At 54.9% G+C, this 23,198-nt stretch overlaps 1 protein-coding gene and 1 long non-coding RNA gene across 7 annotated transcripts; both read right to left on the reverse strand.

Annotated features, from left to right (window-relative positions):
- Positions 1–981: 981 nt before the first annotated feature.
- LOC144310530 (uncharacterized) lies at positions 982–2,774 on the reverse strand. Its single transcript, XR_013376242.1, has 2 exons — positions 2,674–2,774; positions 982–1,431 (listed from the first exon to the last, which is right to left on the reverse strand). It is a non-coding gene; the product is annotated as an uncharacterized LOC144310530 (long non-coding RNA).
- Positions 2,775–6,302: 3,528 nt separating this feature from the next.
- Positions 6,303–16,284, reverse strand: GABRD (gamma-aminobutyric acid type A receptor subunit delta). Of its 6 annotated transcripts, none has more exons than XM_077891593.1 (9): positions 16,106–16,284; positions 11,080–11,192; positions 10,730–10,797; positions 10,413–10,603; positions 9,336–9,418; positions 8,707–8,844; positions 7,824–7,979; positions 7,367–7,593; positions 6,303–7,027 (listed from the first exon to the last, which is right to left on the reverse strand). In XM_077891593.1, the coding sequence occupies exons 1-9, from the start codon at positions 16,171–16,173 to the stop codon at positions 6,728–6,730; spliced, it is 1,344 nt and encodes a 447-aa protein (XP_077747719.1). In that variant the 5' UTR covers positions 16,174–16,284; the 3' UTR covers positions 6,303–6,727. The 6 variants fall into 6 exon arrangements, with proteins under 6 accessions (XP_077747719.1, XP_077747717.1, XP_077747718.1 ...); XM_077891591.1 differs by having other exon boundaries at positions 10,413–10,633; positions 16,106–16,283; XM_077891592.1 differs by having other exon boundaries at positions 7,367–7,590; positions 10,413–10,633; positions 16,106–16,282.
- Positions 16,285–23,198: the final 6,914 nt, after the last annotated feature.

Consider the following 23,198-nt stretch of genomic DNA (forward strand, 5'->3'; position numbering starts at 1 on the left):
CAACCTATTATACTTGTTGTCTCCAGAATCTGCCCCTGCCTTCCCTCTTTGCATCCAGACCAGTAGCTGGGACCAGGCTTGGTCTGAGCAGGGATGTTGAGTACCTCATGGGAGGGAGTAGCTTCCTCCCAGAGGGATTGCAGCTCCTGGCTAGGCAGCTCCTGACTAGGTACTGGCAGGAACCTGAGGTCAAGCATGGGAGCAGCTCTGGAGACTGTTGGATGGGGGTGTATGGAATCTGAGGCTGGGCAGGGGAGAGTGTACTGATACAGGGGCAGTCACCTACAACTAAGCATTAACATCTCCGCAGATGGAGCCAGCCTTAATACACTTGGGGTGGCCCTCAGAAGCTGGGCTGTGATGGTGGCCAATACATATGAGGCAGAAACACCAGAGTATCTTTGGAAGAGTGTGAGGTATGGGCCCAAGGCCAGGAGGGGGGCTATTGGGATGAGTTCATGGGAACCAGCAGCTTACTGGGTCCCCAAGGGGGCTTGGAAGACATGCCTTCCACTAACGTAACAGGAAAGGGTACCAGCATTGCCAAGAAGCTCAGCCAGGGCTGATCCAAATGGCCAGTGTAACAGGTAGAAAGCCACCATGAGAGCTGCAGCAGGAGGGGTGTGGCTGCGCGTGATCAGGGTCAAGGTGGGGCCGTGATGGTGATGGGAAGAGACTCTAGAGGGAAGCCAGGTGCCTGTGGGAATCTGTGGCGCTGGCTCAGAGACCCTGGCAGCCCCGGGTGGACGGATGAGCAACTAACTAGGGCATCGCCTGACTTGCATGAACAAGGATAATCAAGCACTGGGATGTCCAAGGCTGATGTCAACACTCCTTCCCGGAGGGACCAGCATTCCAGTCCACACCCCTGTTGCTTAGAGAGGTTCCAGCGCCTCACGGAAGGGCTCCACACTACCCCACACGCATATGTGCCACACATTCCCCTGGAGTAACTCTACTCTGGACAAAGGATACCCATAATTTTGAAGGACTTTTTTTTAAAGGTTTTATTCATTCATGAGAGACAGCGAGAGGGGCAGAGACTCTCAGAGGCAGAGGGAGAAGCAGGCTTCATGCAGAGAGCCTGATACGGGACTCAATCCCGGAACCGCGGGATCACGCCCTGAGCAAAAGGCAGACACTCAACCGCTGAGCCACCCAGGCGTCCTGTTGAAGGACTTTTTGATACAGGGTCTGGGTTGACAGTGGTACCAAGAGACCCAAGATGTCAAAACTGGCCCCCAGGTGGTACGAGGGCTTATGAATGTCGAGTGATGGATGGAGTCCTGGCCCATGTCCCCCTCAGAGTCGATCCAGCAGGCTTGTGGACACATCCTATGATCATTCCCTGGTTCCCACCTGCTTCATGGTGGATTTATTTGGCAGCTGCCAGAGTCCTCTCATGTTTCCCTATCCTGAGGGGTGAGTGCCCTGTGGTAGAGAAAGCCCAGTCACCGTGTGAAGCTGCCCTCATTCCCCAGCAGAGACAGTGACTTGGAAACACTTCTTCCAGGTTGAAGGACAGATGCGAACGCCAACCTCAAAGACAGAGAATTCGGGAGTGGAGCCCCCTTCACATTCCCATTCAGGCCGCTGGCACGGCCTTTGAACAAACCGGATGGAGGGCAGTAAGCGGAACAGGGCAGCAACTCCAATGCCCTGGAGCCGGCAAGGGTGTCTGCCAAGGATAGCCTCTGCTTCTAGGTGTGCAGATTGCTCCAGTCACTGTGTTACACCCACTCTGCCTATGGACAGCTGAGTGTGCCCAGACTGCTGTCCTGCCCTAGCGCTGGGTGAGCTCTCCCTTGCTGTTACAATATGGCACACGGGGCCCTCACTCCCTGCACATCTGATGGACGTCTCATGGGTTCATTTACTGAGGATGTTCTGTTCATTGGACCTGCTGAAAAAGAAGTGGAAGTAACCTGTGTGTCCTGGTGAAACACCTGCTGGCCAGAAGTCAGAGAAATCCTACAAGAATTCCAGGTTCTAAAAAAAAAAAAAAGAATTCCAGGTTCTGCCACATTTGGGGATTTCAAGGGGTATGACAGTCTGGCTCATGCTGGAACGTTCCCTTAAAGATAAAGGGCTTGTTGCACAGTACACGGTGCTTGGTGGGCTTCTTTGAATGGTGGAAGCTACAAATGCCACATTTCCTGTATTTTGAATGAGGCATAAAGAGAAAGGACAGCAGAGGCAGGTTGGGTGCAAGCTTTCCTGTCTTTCCTCCTGGATAGAAGTCTAGTTGGAGTTCGAGAGGCCTGTGGTGGGTCCCTGCAAGCCCCTGTCAGGAAGTGTCATGGAAGGGCACCTGGATTCTGGAGCAAGGCCACAGCAGAGAACCATGTGCCCCATGAAAAGCAGCTCCCAAGATGAGACTGGGCCCTGGCACCAACCAGGACCATGGTACCTGGCCACAGGCCATGGCACGGTAACACACCCAGAGCTGCCTACCACGGCATTGCTAAGTGGGCACAGTCACTGTCTGGCAGACAGTAGAAATGCATTGCATGGCTTAGAATCAAGTGAGTCTCAAGAGTCAAAAAGTTACATGAAAATTGGCCCAGGTGACCAGGTCAGCTATACCATGGAATCAGAGCCTCCCTTCAGTGCAAGTCTGTGGCCTCATGGGGGGCTGGGGTCCCTACAATCATGTGACAGAGGGGAACCCACCTCCATCCTGGTTCACAGATATCATGCCAGCATGATACGTTGGACAGAGGTGACAATGGACCGTTGTGCCACTTGCCCCACTCAAGAATGTCCTTGAAAAAAAAGAAAAAAAAAAAAAAAAAGAATGTCCTTGAAGAACAGTGGTGAGTACAAATCCTCCAGAGGCCAGAAATCTGAGCAGGATGCTTGGTTTTCAGTTTTGCAGGATTCACCTCTGGGGGCTTCCACATCAGTGGCACAGAGTGGGCCACGGCAGCAACGCACGTCCAGTGAGGGCCAAGCGGCTACCAAAGCAAGCAGAGGTGCTGGTCAGGGACAGATAGGGGGTGGTAGGGAAAAGGATGCCTCTCAGTTAATGCCTCAGTAGCACCTGCAGCCATAGGGATCAACTGTGTCTTCTTGTGCTCATCGAGGTTGTCTTTGTTGGTGGCGCTGTGACAGCCACCACCTTGAAGCACCAGCGATGTTCTGAGCAGACGTGAGCACTGCAGGGATGACTGCCCACTGCCAGGACCCCTGCACTGCACCTGCCACAAGCAGCAGCCTTTCTAGCACTTTCCACAGTGTCTCCAGGCTGTCCTCTGCTTACAGGCAGGGTGGCCCTGGGGTGGCAGTGGGTGATAAATGCCCCAGCTCCTCCTTCCTCAAGAATACCTCAGAGGTGCATTCCAATGTTGGGCAGGGGCTTCCCAGCAGGATTGGGACCCAAGTGCCCCAGGCCATAAGGCACCTTCCAGCGTTTTCTGCTTCCTGCACTCTTGCCTCCACATCACCCCCAAACTGCGTTAAACAGTGTCCCCCCAAATTCATGCCTACCCAGGCCTTATTTAGAAATAAGGTTAAGATGAGTCCTTAAGGGCAGCCCGGGTGGCTCAGCAGTTTAGCACCGCCTTCGGCCCAGGGCGTGATCTTGGAGACCCGGGATCGAGTCCCACATCGGGCTCCCTGCATAGAGCCTGTTTCTCCCTCTGCCTGTGTCTCTGCCTCTCTCTCTCTGTGTGTATCTCTCATGAATAAATAAATAAAGTCTTACAAAAAATATATAAGTCCTTAAATCCAATGACAGCCGCCTTTGTAAGAAGAGGATACACAGAACGGTGCCACGTGTCCACAGGCAGAGATTGGGTGCTGCATCTCTAGCCAAGGGACATGAAGATCCCTGGCAGCAGCAGGAGCTGGGACAGACCCCCCCCTCTCCAAACAGCATCCAGAGGGCAAACCTGCCCACGCCTTGATCTTGGACTTCTGGCCTCCAGACCAAGAGAACAAATTTCTGTTGTTTCCAGCACCTGGTCTGTGGTCCTTTGCCGTGGCAGCCCCAGGAAAGTCATCCCTCCTGAATAAATGCACTGCTCCAAAGCCCTCGTCCCAGGCTTGGCTTTGGAGAGAACCCAAATGATGTCCCCCAGGTGCTGGGGATGTGCCCCTGCTGTGGGCAGGAGAGCAAAATGGGGTCACTACCCCGGACCCTCCGGACTTGGGGAGGAGCTGTCCCAGCTCTCAGGGAAGCATTTCAAAGGCAGCATTGACAATGCACATTCCAGCGTCTGCCAGAGACAACACACGAGGAAGCCAGCAGCCCCCCAAAACTGTCCTGCTGCAATGAGACACATCCGGAGGCAGCCTCCCCTCCCCACCATCCCCTCCCCATCCTCCTGCCAGCCCAGATGCCTGTAATACGGGAACTGCTGGCACCCCCTTTCTGAGCTGGGCCTGCTCAGCTGCAAACCTCGATCCGCCCCGGCCTTCAATCTGCCCATCTCATCACCCCCGGAATAGAACTCAGCGTTTATAAAGCACCAGCCCTTCCCGTCCCTTTTTTCTGGCCCTGTAAATATGTGGGCAGAAATAGCAGCCTGCAGGCTGGAGCGAGTGATTGCTGGGTGCGGAACCAGGCGAAGGCTCCTGCCCGGGTGGGCCTCGACGCGTGGGTGCCCGAGGCGGGCACAAAGGCCGGCTTTAAATAGCTCCTTGTGGGTTATGTGCCGCAGAGAGAGGGCAGCCTGCAAGCCACAGGGAAGGTGAGGACAGGCAGGCATGGGGCCGGCAGGGGGGCGGGGGGGGAAGTGTCCTGGCAGCTCAGCAGCTCCGTGAACCTTGAACCAACCTGCACATCCCCTGAGGCCCACGGGTGCAGCTGACCCCACCCGGCCTTCCTCCATACAACATAAGGCTTGGGACAGCACCCTAGCTGCCTCCAGGGTTGAGGAGGACGGGCAGCCTTGAGCCCCGCCTGGTAGCTTCTGTGCACTATCTGGAGCTGGAACACCCTACCCCGGGGAGTCCTCCAGGGTCCAGGAGGAGGGAGCAGTGACTCTGCACAAGAAGGTACCGGGTGGCAAGGGATACAGGGGCCATTGCCCCTGGGCATCACTGTCCTCATTTATGGACTTGGCCGGACTTGGCTGCCCCCAATACCCCCGCCTGTCCTGAGGTGGCCCGGATCCCCAGCTGACCCAGATCCAAGCCCTGCTGTTCATCAGCCACCTGCTCTCCACTCACCCCCAGGTCCACTCCATTTGTGGAGCTTCTGCTCACATTGAATCCTGGAGGTCTTGCTCCTTGGCCCATCCTACTCCCTGGATGACTCTGCCAAGCTCTGCAACCCAGGCCTTTAGGGCAGGGGACGAAGGGGTAACCTTGTACCAGAAGAGGTCTTGAGGAGGTAAAGGGCCTTGGAGCTAGAGATGGAGGTAGGGCTGGAGGGGGAGAAGGAGGAGCTGGAGGAAGAGAGGGAGGAAGAGTGAAGTGGGAGCTGGAAGTGCTAAGCCTGGGTTGTGGTTTGGGAAGATTGGCGGATGTTCTCCTTTGCCCCTGACAAGGCCAGGTCTTTGGGGAGCCCTACCCTGCACCCCTTTGCTGGGGCATCTGGACCTCAGTAGTCACTCTGCCAGCATAGCCCTTTGGGAGTAAGTGTCCTCTAGCATCCTGTCCCCATGGCCTCCAAAGCTGCAGACCCCTGGATAGATTGTATGGCCAGAGGCAGATGGCAGGCCCCAGGGTTCACACAAAGTCACCATCCTTTCCCCCTTGAGGTGGCCTGAGGTGGGGACCATCAGGAAGGGCACCACGGGGCCAGCTGGGCAGTCACCTGGCTGCCACCCTGACCACAGTGTGGCATACCCATGGCTAGCCTCATCCACAGGCTTTCAGGGCTCTGCTGTGACCACTGCTCCTCTCACTGCCGGCTTTCGTCTCCTCTAAGTGTGATGACTTGCTCTGCTTTGGTGCCACCGAAAACCTGGACCCCCTGCTGCCTGTCAGATCTCCAGTGACCAATGACCCCTGTCACCCTGCTGCAACCTCGTCACCCTACGTCCATGGTGGCAGCAGAGGAGAAAGGGCTGAGTGGTGTTCATGGAGACTCAATGGCCTCCCTTCACCCATCACCATGTCTAAGGAGACAGCGTAGAGGCATCCTGGCCAAGGGACCAAGAGACCAAGTTGGGGTGGACTCCTCCAGCCTCTCTAGGTCCCCATACCTCTGCCCCTCCCACCGATGCCCAAGGACATGGGCACATCTAGCTCCAAGCCCCTCCATCCAGAGCCCAGGGAGCCCACAGCTGGAGATGGTCTCTAGTCAGCGAGGGTACGGCCCCAGCCCAGCCATAGGCACAGGGAGCACAGCAAGCAGCCAAAGGCTTTATTTCATGCTGGGACCGAAGGCCCATGGACGCCCTTCTCTACCATTTCACCAAGAAAGTAGCACCACCTACTCCCAGCCTCCCACGACCTGGTCCCAAACCCACAGACCAAATGCCTAGAATCAGGATTGTGAAGTCCACCAAGGGCCCTGAGCGTGCCTAGCTCAGCCTCAGGTCAAGCTGGCTCTGCCAAGGAGGAGCTGGGCTGGGGGTCTGCAGGAGAGGTGCATTGGGGGAGCCCCAGGCTGACTTCCAGGTGACAGTGGGGACAGAGCCTAGGGTATGCAGGGAGGCCAAGGCTTTCCTCTCGTTTTATGTGGCCTGTTGTCATGTCCCCTTTGAAACAGCCAGAGTGGGCAGATTACCTGGTGGCTATGGGCTCCAGGACAGGCAGAGGCCCACCTCTGCCCTCACATGGTGTAGGCTGCCCAGTAGAGGACATTGACTGCCACAAAGGCCGCAGGGAACACCACACGGGCATAAATGTCGATGGTGTCTGCGTCGATGGGCTTGAAAAGTGTACGGAGGCCTCCTTGGCCCCCTGCACGGGCCCCCCGCTGTTTCTTGGCTTCTCCTGTCTCCACCTCCACACACCTATAGGAGCCCATGAGGTTCCCAGGCCTGCGGCACTGCCGACGGGACACTGCCAGCTCCTGGGTGACTCCCGCGGCGGACAAGGAGAACAGCACAATGGCATTCTTCACATCCATCTGCATAGTGAGGGTAGGGGTGGGGGGACAGGGCTGAGCCAAGGGCTGGCTGCCTCCCCCAGAACCCCCAACCTGGGTCAGCAGCTAAGTCCCTCTGTGGGTATCACTGTGACCAGCAGCAGGAAGGGCCAAAGAGTCCAGGCCTGCTGTCCTGTGCCAGGGGCTGCAGGTTACCTCCCCAGAGCAGTAGGTCCTGAATCGGTCCCAGGAAAAGTGGCCCCAGCAACACTGCCCTTCTGTGCTGGGGGCGGAGGGAGTGGGGGCTGAGGGGCAGTGGGAGGTGGTAGGGGAGGCCGTCCTTGTTTCTGAGCACCAGAGAACCAGGAGCCCCAGCCTCACCTCTGCTCTCTGCTCTGTGACCTTGACCTTGGCCTTGGCCTTGGCCTTTTGCTTCTTCCGGTAGTCAGCATTGAAGTGGGCGAAGGCATACTCCACCAACGCAGCAAACACAAAGACATAGCAGATCCAGAAGTACACATCCAGCGCCTTGATGGCTGAGGCCCGCGGGAGGGAGGAGCGGGCACTGACCATCAGCGTGGTCATGGTCAGCACTGTGGTAATGCCTGCTGGGAATGGGCAGTGACACTGCTGGGGCCCCTGTCATCTCCCTGCATCCCTGCCCCCAGCCCAGGTGCAGGTCAGCTCCTCTAACCAGCCCCAGCCTGGCTGGCCACTGGCCCAGGACAGCTGGGAACAAGGAGGCAAGACCAGGCTTGTGGCGAGCAGGGTTGGAGTCCTATTTTTGGGCTCCAATCCTTCCACCAGCTCCCTCTGAGGAAAGATCAGGGCCCTGTACCTAGAGATACCCTGGCGGGCACTGCTGCCTGACTGATCCAGAAGGAGACCCAAGACATGGCGACCAGGAGGATGGAGGGCATGTAGGACTGGATGATGTAGACGCCCCGGTTCCTCCGGAGGTGGAAGTGCAGGCTGAGCCGAGGAAACTGACCCGCTGCCGGGAAACGCTTCTGGTTGGGACCTCACCCCCCACACCCCCCACACCCCCTACCCACACACAGTGGCTCTCGGGTGGAGAGGAGGATGTGGCAGGGCACTGGGGAGCCACTGTAATCCTCAGACCCCTTCTTCCCCACCTTCCCCACAAAGCCCAATAGGTCAGGGGGCTCCTCTGCCCGGGGTCTTGTTGGGAAGAGGCTGGCCCCCTGCAGGGTCACCCAGAGGACAGAGGGAGACAGGTCCAGTGCTGCCCTGACCCAGGGAACTCAGCCAGCAATGTGGCCAGCTCACCTGTCCTGGCCCTCCTCCATGCACAGCCAAGCTACAGCAAAGAGCCAGCCAGGCTAGTGGGCACCAATGACCAGGTGGTAGGTGCTGGGAAGGGGCAGGAGAGGCCAGGAGACAAGGCAGCCTCAGGAGGTGTGGCCCTGACCCCCACACCCCTCATACTCCCCAGACCCCAGGCCCTAGGCACGGCTAGCCTCCAGGAAGCAGCAAAGGACAGAAGAATAAGGCAGAGAGAGCCTGAGCCACATCCGCACTGTGGTGTCCTGAGTCCCTTGGTTGGGCGCAGCCCACGGCCATCAGTGGTTTTCCAGCCACATCCTCAGGGTAATGGAGGAGCCAACTAGCAACTTAGTTAAAAGTGCCAAAAAACCACAAGCCAGGTTTACAGGAAGAGGCCACGAGAGGCCACTAGAAGCCACAAGAAGCCACGTTACCAGATTTGAAGTTCATCAGCTCTGTGGCAAAGTGGTAGCTGGTGATGGTGAACTGAGCCAACTGCAGCTTGTTCAAGCCGTGGATCTGCTCCTGGTTCTCAGACCAGTAGTAAACGATGTCCTCCGAGGAGTAACCATCTGCAGGAGAGCCCCAGGTGGGCAGTAGAGCCCGGTGTCCCCCGGCCCCCAGGAGCCCTCAGCAGAAGCACCCCACCCATGGTGGAGATGGAGGACAGCACATGAAGACACAGCCAAGGACACAAAGGGAAGACCTTGGGCAGGTGGCCGGGGCCAGAAGAGCTGGCCAAAGGGCAGGTGAGCCACAGGGGCTGTCACACTGGGTCGGTGACACACACACACACACCTTGTCTGGGCTCCGCACCTGTCCATCCCGGGCAAGGCACTGACCCGTGGGAAGAGGGCCAGGCCGGTCAGGCCTTCCAGCAACCTCTCTTCCTTCTCCTCAGCCCAGGCCTCTGATGCCATAGGGCCCGTCCCAGATGCCTTCCTGTGCCTGAGCTGGGCCAGCTGTGAGTCCCCTCTCCTCTCACAGCAAAGTCACTGGAGACACCTGCACGGCCTGGCCCGAGTGCAACCCCACCCTGTCCCGGCCCCAGAAGGGCACTCACAGCTTTCCAGGTGCAGCATACACTCCTGCTCGTCCATAGGGTATTTGGCCAGGTCCATGTCACAGGCCACCGTGGAGGTGATTCTGCCCAGACAACATGCTGGTGAGGCCTCCAGGAGCAAGGCCAGTGCCCGAAATCCTCTGGTTCTCTTGCCCCCCACCCAGAGGGGCCACCTCCAGCGAGCATAGCCAAACAGCCTCTTGGGTTTCACTGGCATCTGGGTGAGGGCTGAAAACTGTGGTCCGTGTACGGATATTTGTGGGTCTTTCTTCAGTTATCACCACTGGCTTCATTCACTTTCTTCGCTGGGCTACATGGGGAGCTTAGAAGGCAGGTCCAGCCTGAGCACCTGACCTCTGGGCAGTCCCACTGCCTGGGCAGTGTACAAAAAGGTCCGGGTTGCCAAATGTTCTGATTTTCCAGAAGAATTTAGATTCTTACATAAATCTCCTGGTTTTTAAAATGTTGGCAGCTAATGCTGTTTTTAAAAGGCATATGTCAGAAAGCACGTGTTCAAACAAATTCACACACATGTATGTTCACAGCAGCACAACTCACGATGACCAACATGTGGAAGCAGCCCCGAGCTCATGAATGGGTGAGGGGTGCTAGGCCACCAAACCCTGATAAACGTCACAACGGGGTAACCCTCAGAAACACTGCACTCCAGAAGAAAGGCAGACACCAAGGGGACATTGCATGTGATTCACTCGACATGAAATGTGCAGAATAGGCAGAAAGTGGGGTTCGGGGGAGTGAGTGCTCATGGGCATGGGGCCTCCTTTTGGGGGAATGAGACGTTCTGGAATCAGATAGATGTGATGTTTGCACAACACTGCAAATGTACTAAATGCCACTGAATCATTCACGTTGAAATGGTGAATTTTATGTTATAGGAATTTCATCCCCACATAAAAAACAGAAAGGCACCGTGTTGGCCAAAATGCTGCACCTGCGGGCTTCCCACGGCCACCTCTGCAGCTGCTGTGTTTTGCGCGAGGAGCTGGTTGCCTAAGGCTACAGACAACGTGCACAGCTCCCAGCAGGCAGCTTGGGGGGGGCGGGTCCCAGGCTCACCGGATGCTGTACAGGATCACCCCATCAGGCTGCAGCCGGATAAGCTTGTTCTCCACGGTCACATCGTGGAACCAGGCGGACTTGGCATTCACAATGAAGGTGTCCGGGAGCCAGAGCTTGTCCACAAAGCGGCTGTCCAGGCCCAGAGTCTCGTTGGTGTGGTTGTAGGCCAACCTGCTGTCCCGCCAGCTCTGGTGCAGAAACACCGTCATGGTGTACTCCTGCAGAGGGTGGCAGCCAGGGCCACTGGCCATCAGCCCTGCTCCTCTCCTGGGGGCCAATGGCCAGGGGTGGGGCAGAACCTGGCCAGCACCTACCATGTTCACTTCCGAGATGTGGTCGATGCTGGCCACCTCGATGGCCAGGGCTACATTCACAGGGGGCCCTGTAAGGAAGATGCTGAGGCCAGGCTCTCCACCCTGCACAAGCCCAGGTAGGCAGGACAGGGCTTAGCCAGGGCTTTGCAGGGAGGACCATGCTGGTGAAAGTCTGCAACAACATCCTGAGAAGATTCGTCTTCCTGGCTGTCTCCCTGGAGGGGAGCTAGCTGTGGCTAGCCCTTGGCTGACATGGCCCTTGGGAACCATAGCTACACCCCTTGGAGGAGCCAGCCCAGAGCTGAGTGCAGGAGTCCCCCCAAACTCCCAATCCCCTTGGCTGCCCTCACCTCCAATGCCAGGCCGGAAGTTGCGAGCATAGCCGTCCATCAAGCCGTCCAGGTTGGGGAGCCAGGATATCTCCAGGTTAGAGCCAACATAGTCTCCAATGTCATTCATTGCTCTAAAAACACAGAGCCTGTTGGTCACAGGCAGGGCACAGGCATCCCTATGGAACCTAGGTCCCCTCCCAGGCCCAAAGCCAGAGTGGCCAGGAAGACCACTGTGAGAGCCCCCCTAGGCTGGACCAGGCCAGTCCCAGGAACTCCTGCCAGACACAGGGAACTCCAGGGAGGAGCAGGGCCCAGGGCTCATCCACCTCACCCACCAGCCTCTCTGCTTGGCTACCTCCTGCCGACCCGGCCTTAAGCGAGCCTGCTGGGTCAGCCAGAGTCCCCAACCTCCCTCCATAATGGCCCAAGGACAGTGGGCAGTCCCAGAGCCCCCATCTCTGAGGACTCTCGATGAATAGCCTTCGAGGATCCTGACAAGGGCACACAGCCTCCCTCTCAGCCTCTGAGGGCAAAGTGTCCTGTAGGAGGTGACTTGAGAAAAGAGCTGTGTGACCAGGAAGCTGCGGGCCGGTGGAGGGGGATGGGTGAGACCCCAAACCTGATAAGGGCCCATGAGGACCCTATAGCCAACCTCTTGCTCTCTGTCCCTTTCCAGGCAGGCCCAGGCCTGGCCCCAGAGATCCCCAAGTGGTCATGTGCCTCTGAGGCTTAGCCTGAGGCCAGAGTGCTGGGGCCCATGCCAATGATTGAAGCTAGTCCCACTGACAGCTTGTGCTGGGCCGCAGGGCTGTCCCACCTGTGGCCTCTTATGGCCTGTACACACCAGACGGCCTAAGGCCCCCTGTCGCTCCACCTACCCACCCCTCCTGTGTTTATCTGTCCTGGGGTGAACACTGTTGCCCAACACTCATGTCCACCCAGAACCTTAGAACAGGACCTTATTTGGAAATTGGGCTATGATTAGTTAAGATGATATCATGCTTGATTGGAGTGGCTCTAAATCCAATGGGTGGTGTCCTTATAAGAAGAGAAAGCAGACACACAGGGAGGTCATACAGACACACAATGGAAGCAGAGATTTAGATAGATGTAGCTACAAGCCAAGGGATGCCAAGGACCCAGGCTGCACCAGGAGCTGCAGAGAAATCACAAAATGGATTCTCCCTCGGAACCCTCCAGAAAGAGTCAGTCCTGCCCTCAGACTTGATCTCGGGTTTCCCCGAGATCAATATAGGGGCCTCCAGAGCTGGGAAAGAATAAATGTCTCTAGTCTTAAGCTCCCTAGCATGTGGTCACTTGTTACAGCAGCTGCAGGCAACACACCCTGCCTCCTGGCCCAAGGGCAAGGCCCACCCACAGCCGGGCAGGAGGTGAGGAGGGCACTGAGTAACAGCGCTATGTGTTGCTCTGTAATAACATCGTACTCTCAAGTGGGTTCTAGAACTCCAGGAGGGCTTGACTGGGTCAGGGAAGTACCAGCAGCTTGGCACCCAGCCGCCTCCTCTGATTCATATACCGGCGCTTTGAAGAATGTCAACTTTGAACCAAGAGCTCCTTAGCTGTGGAAACTCACTAGCCCCTCACTGATCCCAAAGGACCACCTTGGTCCCTCCAGGCAATGGCCTGGTTCAGAGGGGTTAGAGCAGATGATTTGGTAACAAAGTGCAAGAAGGAAGTGAATGAACTCCTGGCCCCAAGGAAAACACAATTAAAAATACAAATGGAGGTCACCCTGAAGATCAGATGCAAAGGGATTCCAATTAGATTTTATTTTTGGACTGGCCCAGCTGCCATCTTGCTGCAGCGGCTCGCCTGCCAGGAGACACCGTCCTTCCCTGGCCTTGGATGGAGCCACAGGCAGGCATACCTTTCCTCTGCTGGGACCCCTGACCACTCGCGGTCTGAAGGAAGAGTATGGGTAAGCCTCCAGCCACAGAACCCGCCCTCAAGTGGGAGGATACCAGTGCATTTCCTAGCCTTCATCATCCCAAAGGGGGTGTGAAGGGAACAGGCCCCCAGCCCCACGTCACTTCTCACCTAGCACAGGAGCTGCTCGTTTTTCCATCTGTGAAGCTAGAACTACGTGCTAGGTGGGGTTGTGGAGGGCCTCGCTTTCCTCCCACAGCTCAGGCAGCAGCTATAGGGGTTGACAGGGTCCACATTCCATGTAGGGGAGCTCAGCACAGTGTCGGCTTCTAGGGACTCTGACCAGCACCTTGGGAGACAGGTTCTGCTTCATCTGATGGCCTTGGAACCCAATGATAGCCTCGGGTGGGAGCTCCCTTGATGTAGACAGAGAAACTCAGAGACATACACCCAGACTCCTGGGATGAAGCAGGCACCGTGAAAATACTGGTGGCTTGCTCCTAGGTGCTGGGCACCATTAGGCCTCCCTCCCTCTACTGACCCATTGAGAAACAAGCCCACTCCTGTCGCTTGTCTGTACCCCTGGGGACAGGAAGGAAAGGTGGGTGTAGCTGAGCAAAGCAGTGGGAGCTTCTCTCCAAGGATCTTTCCACCGTGCACACAAGCCCACAATCCCTCACAGCTCTGCTTTCAGAGCAGCACCAGCTGCATTGGCACCTCAGTTACCAAGGCAAAGAGGAACACCGCAACGGGTGCACGGTGAGCTGGCAAGGCAGGAGATACAGGCATGGCTTCTCCAGGGAGATGGAGGTGCCAGCAACCCAGAGGGGCCACCCATGGGGGTGTGCAGCTGGCAAGCTCAGGCACCCACTGCATGGGTGGATCGTCAGGCTCAGGGAAGGCACAGCTTTGACCCAACCCACAAATGCTGCACAGCACTTTCCTCCTTCTCCCACCAAGACTTTCCTATGAGGAAGCCCAGGATCTGACCTGAGAGCAGGCACCTCCTGTCTTCTCACATCACTCCAGGAAGAAAGGGAGGGCACTGTCCCCCTGGCTTCTGGACTGGAGGGACACAGAAGCTGGTGGGAGGGAGGTCCCAGACTGACAGCACTGCACTGTCTGAAGGTCACCCACCAAGGCCCACAAAGCCCAGGGGCTCTCCTCTTGGCCATGGCCACAGTCTCCCTGCCTTCCTGCACAGGCAGACTAGCACATTCATTACCTGAAACCCCAAACCAGATGTGGGTCAGAGTTCAGAATGTTTCAGTTTTTAGAAAGGCAATATAGGGGCACCTGGGTGGCTCACGTCATGATCTCAGGGTCCTGGGATCAAGTCCCACGTTGGGCTCCCTGATCAGTGGAGTCTGCCTCCCCCTCTCCCTCTGCCTCTCCCCCTGTTTGTCTCTCTCTGCCTTGCTCTCTTTTTTTCTCTCTCTTTTTTTTAAAGACTTTATTTATTTATTCATGAAAGACACAGAGAGAGAGGCAGAGACATAGGCAGAGGGAGAAGCAGGCTCCCTGCAGGGAGCCCGATGCAGGACTCCATTCCAGGACCCCGGGATCAACCACTGAGCCACCCAGGCGTCCTGAATAAATAAAATATTTTTAAAAAGGGGGGGGTCAATACAATGCACATATGGACTTGGGGTGCAGGGTCAGGGGGTGATCTGGAGAATTTTCCAGCAGGAAAGTACAAGCAAGCCCCAAAAGTAGAATGAATGAGCCTCATGTAAGAGCAGAACAGGCTTTACCACCAAATGAGTTTTGGTGTCAAACTTGGGCTAAGACTTTGAGGTTCGGAGCAGCTTGGACTTCAGAATCACAGCTCCATGGCTGTACTGGGCCAACAGCCCATCCTAGGCCTCTAGCACATACATCCATGGCCACGCCTTGATGCTCTGCCCTTCCTGTTACCTTGAAGTAGGAAGAGGGAAGAGGGTGATGGAGCTTGATAAAAGAACAAAGCCCTCCCAAGGACAGGATGTCGCATCAACATTGCCCATGATCTTGGGCACAATGGCCACCCTATGGCCAGACCCAGAGCTTCCTGGTTCTTCCCCCATGCCACCAACAAGGAGACTTTGCCCACATCTTCCCCCACCTCCCCATTATGTGCTGCCTGAGTGCCTATAGCCCAAACACAGGCTGATGTTCAACCTTCCCCAGTCCCTAAGGTCTTTGACAATGGCTGATTGCCCAAAATCTGGAATGCTGGGGGGTGGGGGTCGGGGCTGTCCTTGCTCTGGTTTTCTGCTGCCCTTGCACCAAGATGATCTTCAGAAAGGCCCCTCACAATTCCCACGGAAGGTGGCCAGGATACGTGCACGGGATGCCAGACTACCTGGAGCCCCTTCCAAGTCCCCAGAGAAGAGAAAAGCCAGGAAAAGGGAGGAAGCCACAGCCCGGGGGGGACCCTGCTTCTTAACCTTGTCCTTCTCCCCTCCCCCAACAGTTAGAAATCCTGACTTGTCCTCGTCCCCCACCCCCTCATCCTCTCCTCTCCCTCCCGGCTCCCCAGCAGAGGCAGTCGGCTCCTTCCCACTTGCATACTCTGGAGTTCAGTGGATTCCATTTGAAACGGCCCCTGAAAGGAGACTCCACAGTGTCCTGGGCCCGAACTTTCTGACGACCGCACACAGCCTTCTCTTGTCCACCCCAGCCCTGCTAGCTGCGGGCGGAAGCTTGTCTGGGTAGCTCTGCTCTCATGGGGAAGGGAACAGCCTCCTCCCCCGTGTCCACGGGATCGCTCCTTTCTTCCTGCCTGCAGCTCGTGCCCAGCTGAGCGCTCAGCCCGCGCCTGGAAGGGCACACGCCAGCCAGGGGCCGGCCAGGAGCCGCTGGGGCCGAGGACCCCCGCGAGCCCACGCGCGGGGGAGAACCGAGAGCGGCTCCCACGCGTTCGCCCAGCCCCGCGGCGCCAGTTCAGCACTGGGACGGCGGACAGCAGCCGGGCGGCCGCGGCCCCAAGGGCAGCGGAGCCGTGAGTCCTGGGAGGAGCGCCCGCGGGGGGCCGGGGGGAGCAGTGGGCACGAGTGGAGGGGGGTGAAGACGCCAGTCGACGGGGGAGCTGGAGACGGGGGCGGAGGTAGATACGAGGTGGGGGCGGGGAAGAAGACCGAGGGTGCTCCTCACCGAGGGCGACCCCGGAGCTTACCTGGTGCCGCGGGGCTGCTGCGCGCAGAGCAGGAGGAGCAGGGGCAGCGGCCAGGCCAGCGCGTCCATGGCCTCGGCACTCTGCGCTGGGCCGGGGGCGGCGCCGGGGTCCGGCCGGTCGCCGGCGCTCGAGAAGTTGCTTCTCCCGCGGCCGCGGCGGCGGCACAGGCGGGGCGGGAGCGGGAGGGCGCGCGGCGCGGGCGCGAGGGCGGACAGAGCGCGGAACCCGGAGCCCGCCCCGCCCCGCCCCGAGCCGGGCCGCCCCCCAAGCCGCCCCGCCCGTCCCCCCCCCACCACCTGCCGCTGGGCCCGCCCCGGGGGTCCCGCACTTCCCACCGCATCACCATCACTGCAGCCAGGGACGCGACCCCGGCCCCAGACCCACCCTGACGCCGCCTCCCGCTGCCCGGCCAGGCGCCTGCAGACCAACCGGCTCCGCGAACCTCCTCGTCCCCGGGCTGTTCGCGCGGGGGGACCACGGTCCCGGGGGCCTGGTTCAGGTAAGTGAGGAGCGGGACGCGGCCAAGGGGGCTGGCGTTCCTGTAGCCTTCACCCGCTACCGGCAGCTCCTTCCAAACCCCTCGCAGTCGCGCAGAGCAGAGCCAGAGCCTAAGCCATCACCTGGCAGAGCAGCTCTGCCCAGCTGAATGGCCTGACTGGAGAGAAGAGGAGGGGGTCCATGAGGCTGTTCCACTGGCCTCGGGCCTGGTCACTGGTCCCGGGTAGAGGGACTTCTGTCTGGCCTGATCCGGCTCTGTCACACCTGTCCACATCCCCTTGAAGGGCACTGCAGATGGCTGCACTGTAACAGGGGTGACATCCACCCTTCAACACCCCACAAAAAGCTGAGAAATTCAAGGCCTTGAGCGTTTTCTTTTTTAATTCTTTTCAACATAAAGTTTTATGCAGTTTCCCTCAAAAAACTTTATCATTGTTTGGTCTTGTTTATTCAAGTCCACTTCTGGACTTGGTATCAGCTGACAATAGAAAGCGAATTCTCATGAAAACACCTAAAAATGGGTAAACATGTCCTGGAGTGGGTTAAGCCTCCTTGTAAGACTGTAGGCATTGGCCAGAGCAGGTGCTGGTAGAAAGCACTTTGTTGCTGGGAATTTCCAGCCCAATCTTGAATGCCCAAGATCCAAGGATGAGGCTGGTTCCCAACTTTCTCAGTGCAAGTGCATCCTTTGGAGGATCTTCCCAACCCCCTTTGGGTATGGAAGCACTGATCTCAGCATGTACCCACCTGCGTGTATGTGCTCCTGTGCTCTGGACAAGTCTCAGGGCCTTGGGACCCCTTGCCTGTGTGTAGTCCTTCTGTACATGTTTGCTGGGAGAGGAAGGAGTTAATCCTTCAGAAAGTGCCCAGAGCAAGGCCTGACACAGAGTAAGAGCTGCAAGTGTCCACCAGTATTGTTATTATTCCCACTGGAATAGGGGTCTTGTCTGCCTGTTCCTCCAGTGTGCCTCACGTCAAAGCCTCTAGCATATAATAGATGCTCAATAAATGTAGGAAAATACACAGGCTCAGAGTCTCCAAAAGCCAGCAAAACGAGCATGGTCAGCAGGCCCTTTGCTGCTCTGGAGCTTCTGACTCATTCCACAGCAGCGATCTCTGTGCTGGTCCAAGCAGCCATACTCTGCTCACTCTTGCTCTCCTGTGAATCTTTGAGAAGATCCAGGTGCTAGCAGCCTATGGGAAAGAGTGTTGACCTTGAATCACTTGCCTCAATCAGTTCAGAGTGAACCAGAAGACTCTGGTCCTGCTGTTTTCCTCACTTGCCTCTATTACCCGAGGCATAAAATTAACCTTGAGCTTTCCCTGCAGAGGGATACTGTGCAGGTATTTAAGCCACAGCTTCCATTATTTGGTGGCATCCACTCGCCTCTTCTTCCTGAAGCCCTGGAGGCAAGCATGTTGCAAAAACCAGGAAGAGGGGGATCCCTGGGTGGTACAGCGGTTTGGCGCCTGCCTTTGGCCCAGGGTGCGATCCTGGAAACACGGAATTGAATCCCACGTCAGGCTCCCGGTGCATGGAGACTGCTTCTCTCTCTGCCTGTGTCTCTGCCTCTCTCTCTCTGTGTGTGTGTGTGTGACTATCATAAATAAATAAATAATTAATTAAAATAAAAAAAAATAGGAAGAGACAGAGGGAAAGAAGTCACAGGCACACATATCCAACCTAGGACCCTCGCGCCTTGTGCAGGTTTCTGCAGAATAGCTCTGTCTGGGAGAACCAGAATGTTCCATAACCTTCTGTCAAAGTGCTTGCTTTCCTCCCCAGAATCTGCAAGCTCCATTTCAAGTCCAAAATATGCCTATTTGGTTGGTCTGGATCTGGAGAATGGGGTTTTTCATTATTCCTTCTTCGAGTTTTTCAAGAATTAGTCTGTGGCCACTTCTAGACCTAACCAGGTGGTGTCCCCCTTTTCATGTTGGCCCCATTCAGACCAGCCCCAGCTGCCCCAGAACAGACAGATCCAGTTCCAGGTGGCCTCGGCAAAGGTCAGGAAACCAGGTCCTGGGTTCCGGGTGGCCGGCCACCAGCCAGGCTGAGGCCAGCCCCAGAATCTGAGAGCATCCACACCTGTGAAACAGAACCGGCTCCCTCATCACCTCCCTTTGAGGATTCAGGAAATGCTTCCCCACTCAGAGGTCTAGAGTAGGCCACCACCCTACTCTGGAAAACACTGTAGGCTATTCCCCATGTTAATTCCATGCCTGTTACTTTTCAAGGTGTGGAGGGAAAACCCAGCCAAAGCAGGACTTTCATGAAACTTTCAAGATCCCGAAGAAGGGGGTTCTCAGCAGTGGAAGGTTCTCCATTTCAGATGAGGTCTGTGCTCTCTGCCCAGAGGCCTGGACAACCCTAACTCCCTTCTTGGTACCACTAAGACCACAGAACGGGAGGCCTGATACCAGACCATGGGGAGGATGAAAAAGAAACTCAAATTTCAAACCTAAGGCCTTGGATCCCCATACATCTACTCATCTCGTCCATGGCCTCCCTTTGGCCTACTTGACATGGTGGCTTCTTCATCAGGCAGAACCCATGCAGAGCCCTGTGGTTTCAGGCGCCGGGCAGTGATGGCTGTCTCTTTCTGCTATTTAGTGCAGGGAGGCGTTATGCTCTCCCCATATGGCACTGAGCAGGACAATCATGCATTTGGCCCTGGAAGGTATGGAAACTCTACATCATGAGTCAGTCCCTGGGGGTCACCAGCAACACTTCCCTGGGACCGCGCACAGCAGCCCTCAGCTGCATCTGGGAAAACTATAAAAGTGTGGCCTCCTGGTCTGTTAGATTCTTGAAATCATCAGCCTGCAGCCTTTTTTGTATTATTTACCTTTTGGGTAATCTCTTTGCCGGGTGCTCCCAGCAAATGGGAAGGGATGGCACCAAGTCTGAGGCTTGGGCGGAGAGCTGGCCCGCATCCATCCCAGCAGCAGGATGGGCCCCAGGAGGTAGAGGTGAGTCATAGGGATCCAGGAGGAGAAGCGGCACTAGCTAAATTTAAAATCCTTAGCCTGATATATTTGTGAGGTTGCTTTATTATTTTCCTGGGTAGAGAAATGGCAGTGACACAGAATTTTCTTGAGCTTAGGCTGTAATTATTAATGCTTTGATTTTCAGATGAAATCCATTCATTTGAGAAGCAGAGGGAACTTGGCAGAGAGGATCAAATGCAAACTACTTAGAGCGGCCTGAGGTTGTCTGTCTATTTAAACAGAGGCCAGGCTCGCAGAAGTAGGGCCCAGCTGCCATGCTGTTCTCCACAGTCGCAGTCGAGGCCCTGAGAACCTACAAACAGTCACACTTGGCCACTCGGGTTGTTTCTACACGAGTCAAATAGACATTCCAGTACAATTGGTTATGTTGAATGTGGAAAAGACAGAATTCTATTCTCCTATTTTATTTTTTTAAGTAGTGATTTGAATTCTTTCATGTGAAAGAAGACACAGTAAACACAAATTAACATTCCTGACAAAAAGGCTGTCAGTTAGGTAAGGAAAACATTCTACTTTGGATAGAGTGAGGGCTGCATCTGCCACAGGGAGCCTCTCTCTGGTCCTCAATGATGATTCTTTGAGCAGGATGTTGGCCAAATAAAAACAGTAACCTTTTTCATACTTGACATTTGACTACCTTCATTAAACTTTCTCAAGAAAAGCCCCCACACAGATCAAAATTCATTTAACAAATATTAGTGGATCATTCATCCTACTGCATGCCAAGTATTTTGGTCTACACACGGAGTGTGAATAAGATATGAAAGGCCCCTATCCCCTCTGAGCTCACCTTCTAGAAGAGGGAAGATGGACAATCAGTGAGTAAATGAAGCAACATTTCAGATGAAACACAGGCTGTGAAGGAATGTAAGCAAGATAAAAATAATAGAGTAATTGTGCTGGATGGGGGGGGGGGCACCTAGACAAGGTAGTCAGGAAATACCTTACTACGAGGTAACATTTGAGCTGAAACTCGAATTACATCCTCTCCCTCCTGGAGAAAAAGCCAGCCACATCAAGAGCCAGGCAAGTGTTTCAGAGAGAGAACAGAAAGTCCCGAGGTCCTGGGGCACCTGGCTGGCTCAGTCAGAAGAGCAACCAACTCTTCATCTCAGGGCTGTGAGTTTGAGCAGACATTGCATGTAGAGATGACTTCTTTTTTTCAAGATTTTTATTTATTTGTTCATGAGAGACACACAGAGAGAGGCAGAGATATTAGGCAGAGGGAGAAGCAGACTCCCCATGGGGAGCCTGATATGGGACTTGATCCCAGGACCCCGGGATCACAACCTGAGCCAAAGGCAGATGCTCAACCACTGAGCCACCCAGACATCCCCCTGGGGATGACTTTAAAAGTTAAAAAAAGGGATCCCTGGGTGGTGCAGCAGTTTAGCGCCTGCCTTTGGCCCAGGGCGCGATCCTGGAGACCCAGGATCGAGTCCCACGTCGGGCTCCCGGTGCATGGAGCCTGCTTCTCCCTCTGCCTATGTCTGCCTCTCTCTCTCTCTCTCTCTCTCTCTCTCTGTGTGACTATCATAAATAAATTAATTAATTAATTTTAAAAAAGTAAAAAAAAAAGTGTTTTATTTTTATTTTATTTTTTTAAAGATTTTATTTATTTATTCATGAGAGACAGAGAGAGAGAGAGAGAGAGAGAGAGAGAGAGGGAGAAGCAGACTCCATGCAGGGAACCGGACATGGGACTCGATCCCAGGACCCCAGGATCACACCCTGGGCCAAAGGCAGGTGCTAAACCACTGAGCCACCCAGGGATCCCCCCCAAAAAAATGTTTTTTAAAGGAAAGAAAGTGCAAAGGTCCTGAGGCTGGAATGAACCAGCAAGTTCAAAAAGAGGCAAAGCCAGGCCAGTGTGGGCCATGATGTAGGGAGTGAGGGGGGGAGCAGAGTAAGTCAGGCAGGGTCCAGGTCAGGTCATGCATGGCCTTTTAGGTTGTGGCCTGGATCTAGGTTTTATTTTGTTTTATTTCACTTTATATCAGCTTTGTTGACATATAATTCATATATAATAAAGTTTACCACTTTTAAGTATACAATTTAATGGGTTTTGAGGTATTTGTAAAATGGTATAGCCACAGCCATCATTATGCATTTGCTCCACCTTACAATCTCCTCCCCCAGGTCTGGTCCTGAGTAACCGAGAGCATCTGCTTTCTATCACTTCAGTTTTGCTTTTCTAAAGTATAACATAAGTGGAATCCCACAGCATGAAGTTGGTGTAGGCAGCCTTCAAGGATGGCTCCCAGTGGCCCTTGCCACTTGGTATTGGGCATTCCCTGGCATGCTATCTGGACCCAGTGACTTGTGTGGTTTTTTTTTTTTAAAGATTTTATTTATTTATTCGTGAGAGACACACACACACACACACACAGAGAGAGAGAGAGAGAGAGAGGCAGAGACACAGAGGGAGAAGCAGGCTCCATGCAGGGAGCCTGACATGAGACTGTATCCTGGGTTTCCAGGATCATGCCCTGGGCTGAAGGCAGAGCTAAACCACTGAGCCACCTGGGCTGCCCTGGACCCAGTGACTTGTGACAAGACATCACATCCAGGGTCAGCATGTGGAAGACGGTGACTTAGGTCTTGCTGGTACTCTATGAGCTCACTTTGACAAAGCCAGCTGCCATGCTGAGAGCTGATGTATCGAGAGGTTCACTGGGCAAGGAATTGGGGACTGGCCCTTTGTCCAATGGACAAGGAGCTGACACCCACCACAGCCAGAATGAGGTGGAAAGTTCAACCCTACCCCCATGGACCTCAAGGTGCTGGCTGACATCTTGGCTACAGCTTTGTGAGAGGCAGAGTGAGGACCTGACCCTGACCCACAGAAGCTGTGAGATAAGTGTGTTACTTTAATCCACTACGTCTCGTGGCCATTTGTCACACAGTGATAAATGATCGATACAGTAATCTTTGTGTCAGACTACTTTCACTTAGTATAATATGTTTGAGATTCATTCACATTGTGGCACAGAAAGGAAGGTTTTGTTTTTTTTTTTTATTGCTGGGTAGCACTCTATTGTATGAATATACCCCACTTGCCCAAACCCACCTGCTGATGGATATTTGGGCTGTACCCAGTTATTGTCTATTAGGAGTAAAGCTGCTTTGAACGCTCAAGTGCAAGTCTTTATGTGGACACATGTTCTCATTTTCTTTGAATAAAAACCTAGTGGTAGGATCACGGGATTTTAAAAGGAATGTATGTTTATAGGAAACTACCAATCTGTATTCCAGTGTGGCTGTACCATTTTGTATTCCTAGGAGAAACAGATGAGATTTTAAGTTGCTCTGCATCCTTATCAACACTTGCTTACAAAGTCTTTAATTTTGGTCATTTTTGTAACTATGCATAGACATCTCATTGTGGATTTAATATGCATTTTCTTAATGACTTATGACACTGAGCACCTCTTTTTGGGTTTGTTCAAATCTTTTGACAATATTTTCTAAAAAAAATTTACTTATTTATTTGAGAGAGAGAGAGACCAGGGGGAGGGGCAAAGGAGAAGAATCTCAACCAGACTCCCTGCCAAATGTGGAGCCTGACTCCCGGCTTGATCTC

The sequence above is a fragment of the Canis aureus genome, chromosome 3, assembly GCF_053574225.1.
Source record: "Canis aureus isolate CA01 chromosome 3, VMU_Caureus_v.1.0, whole genome shotgun sequence".
Lineage (NCBI taxonomy): Eukaryota > Metazoa > Chordata > Mammalia > Carnivora > Canidae > Canis > Canis aureus.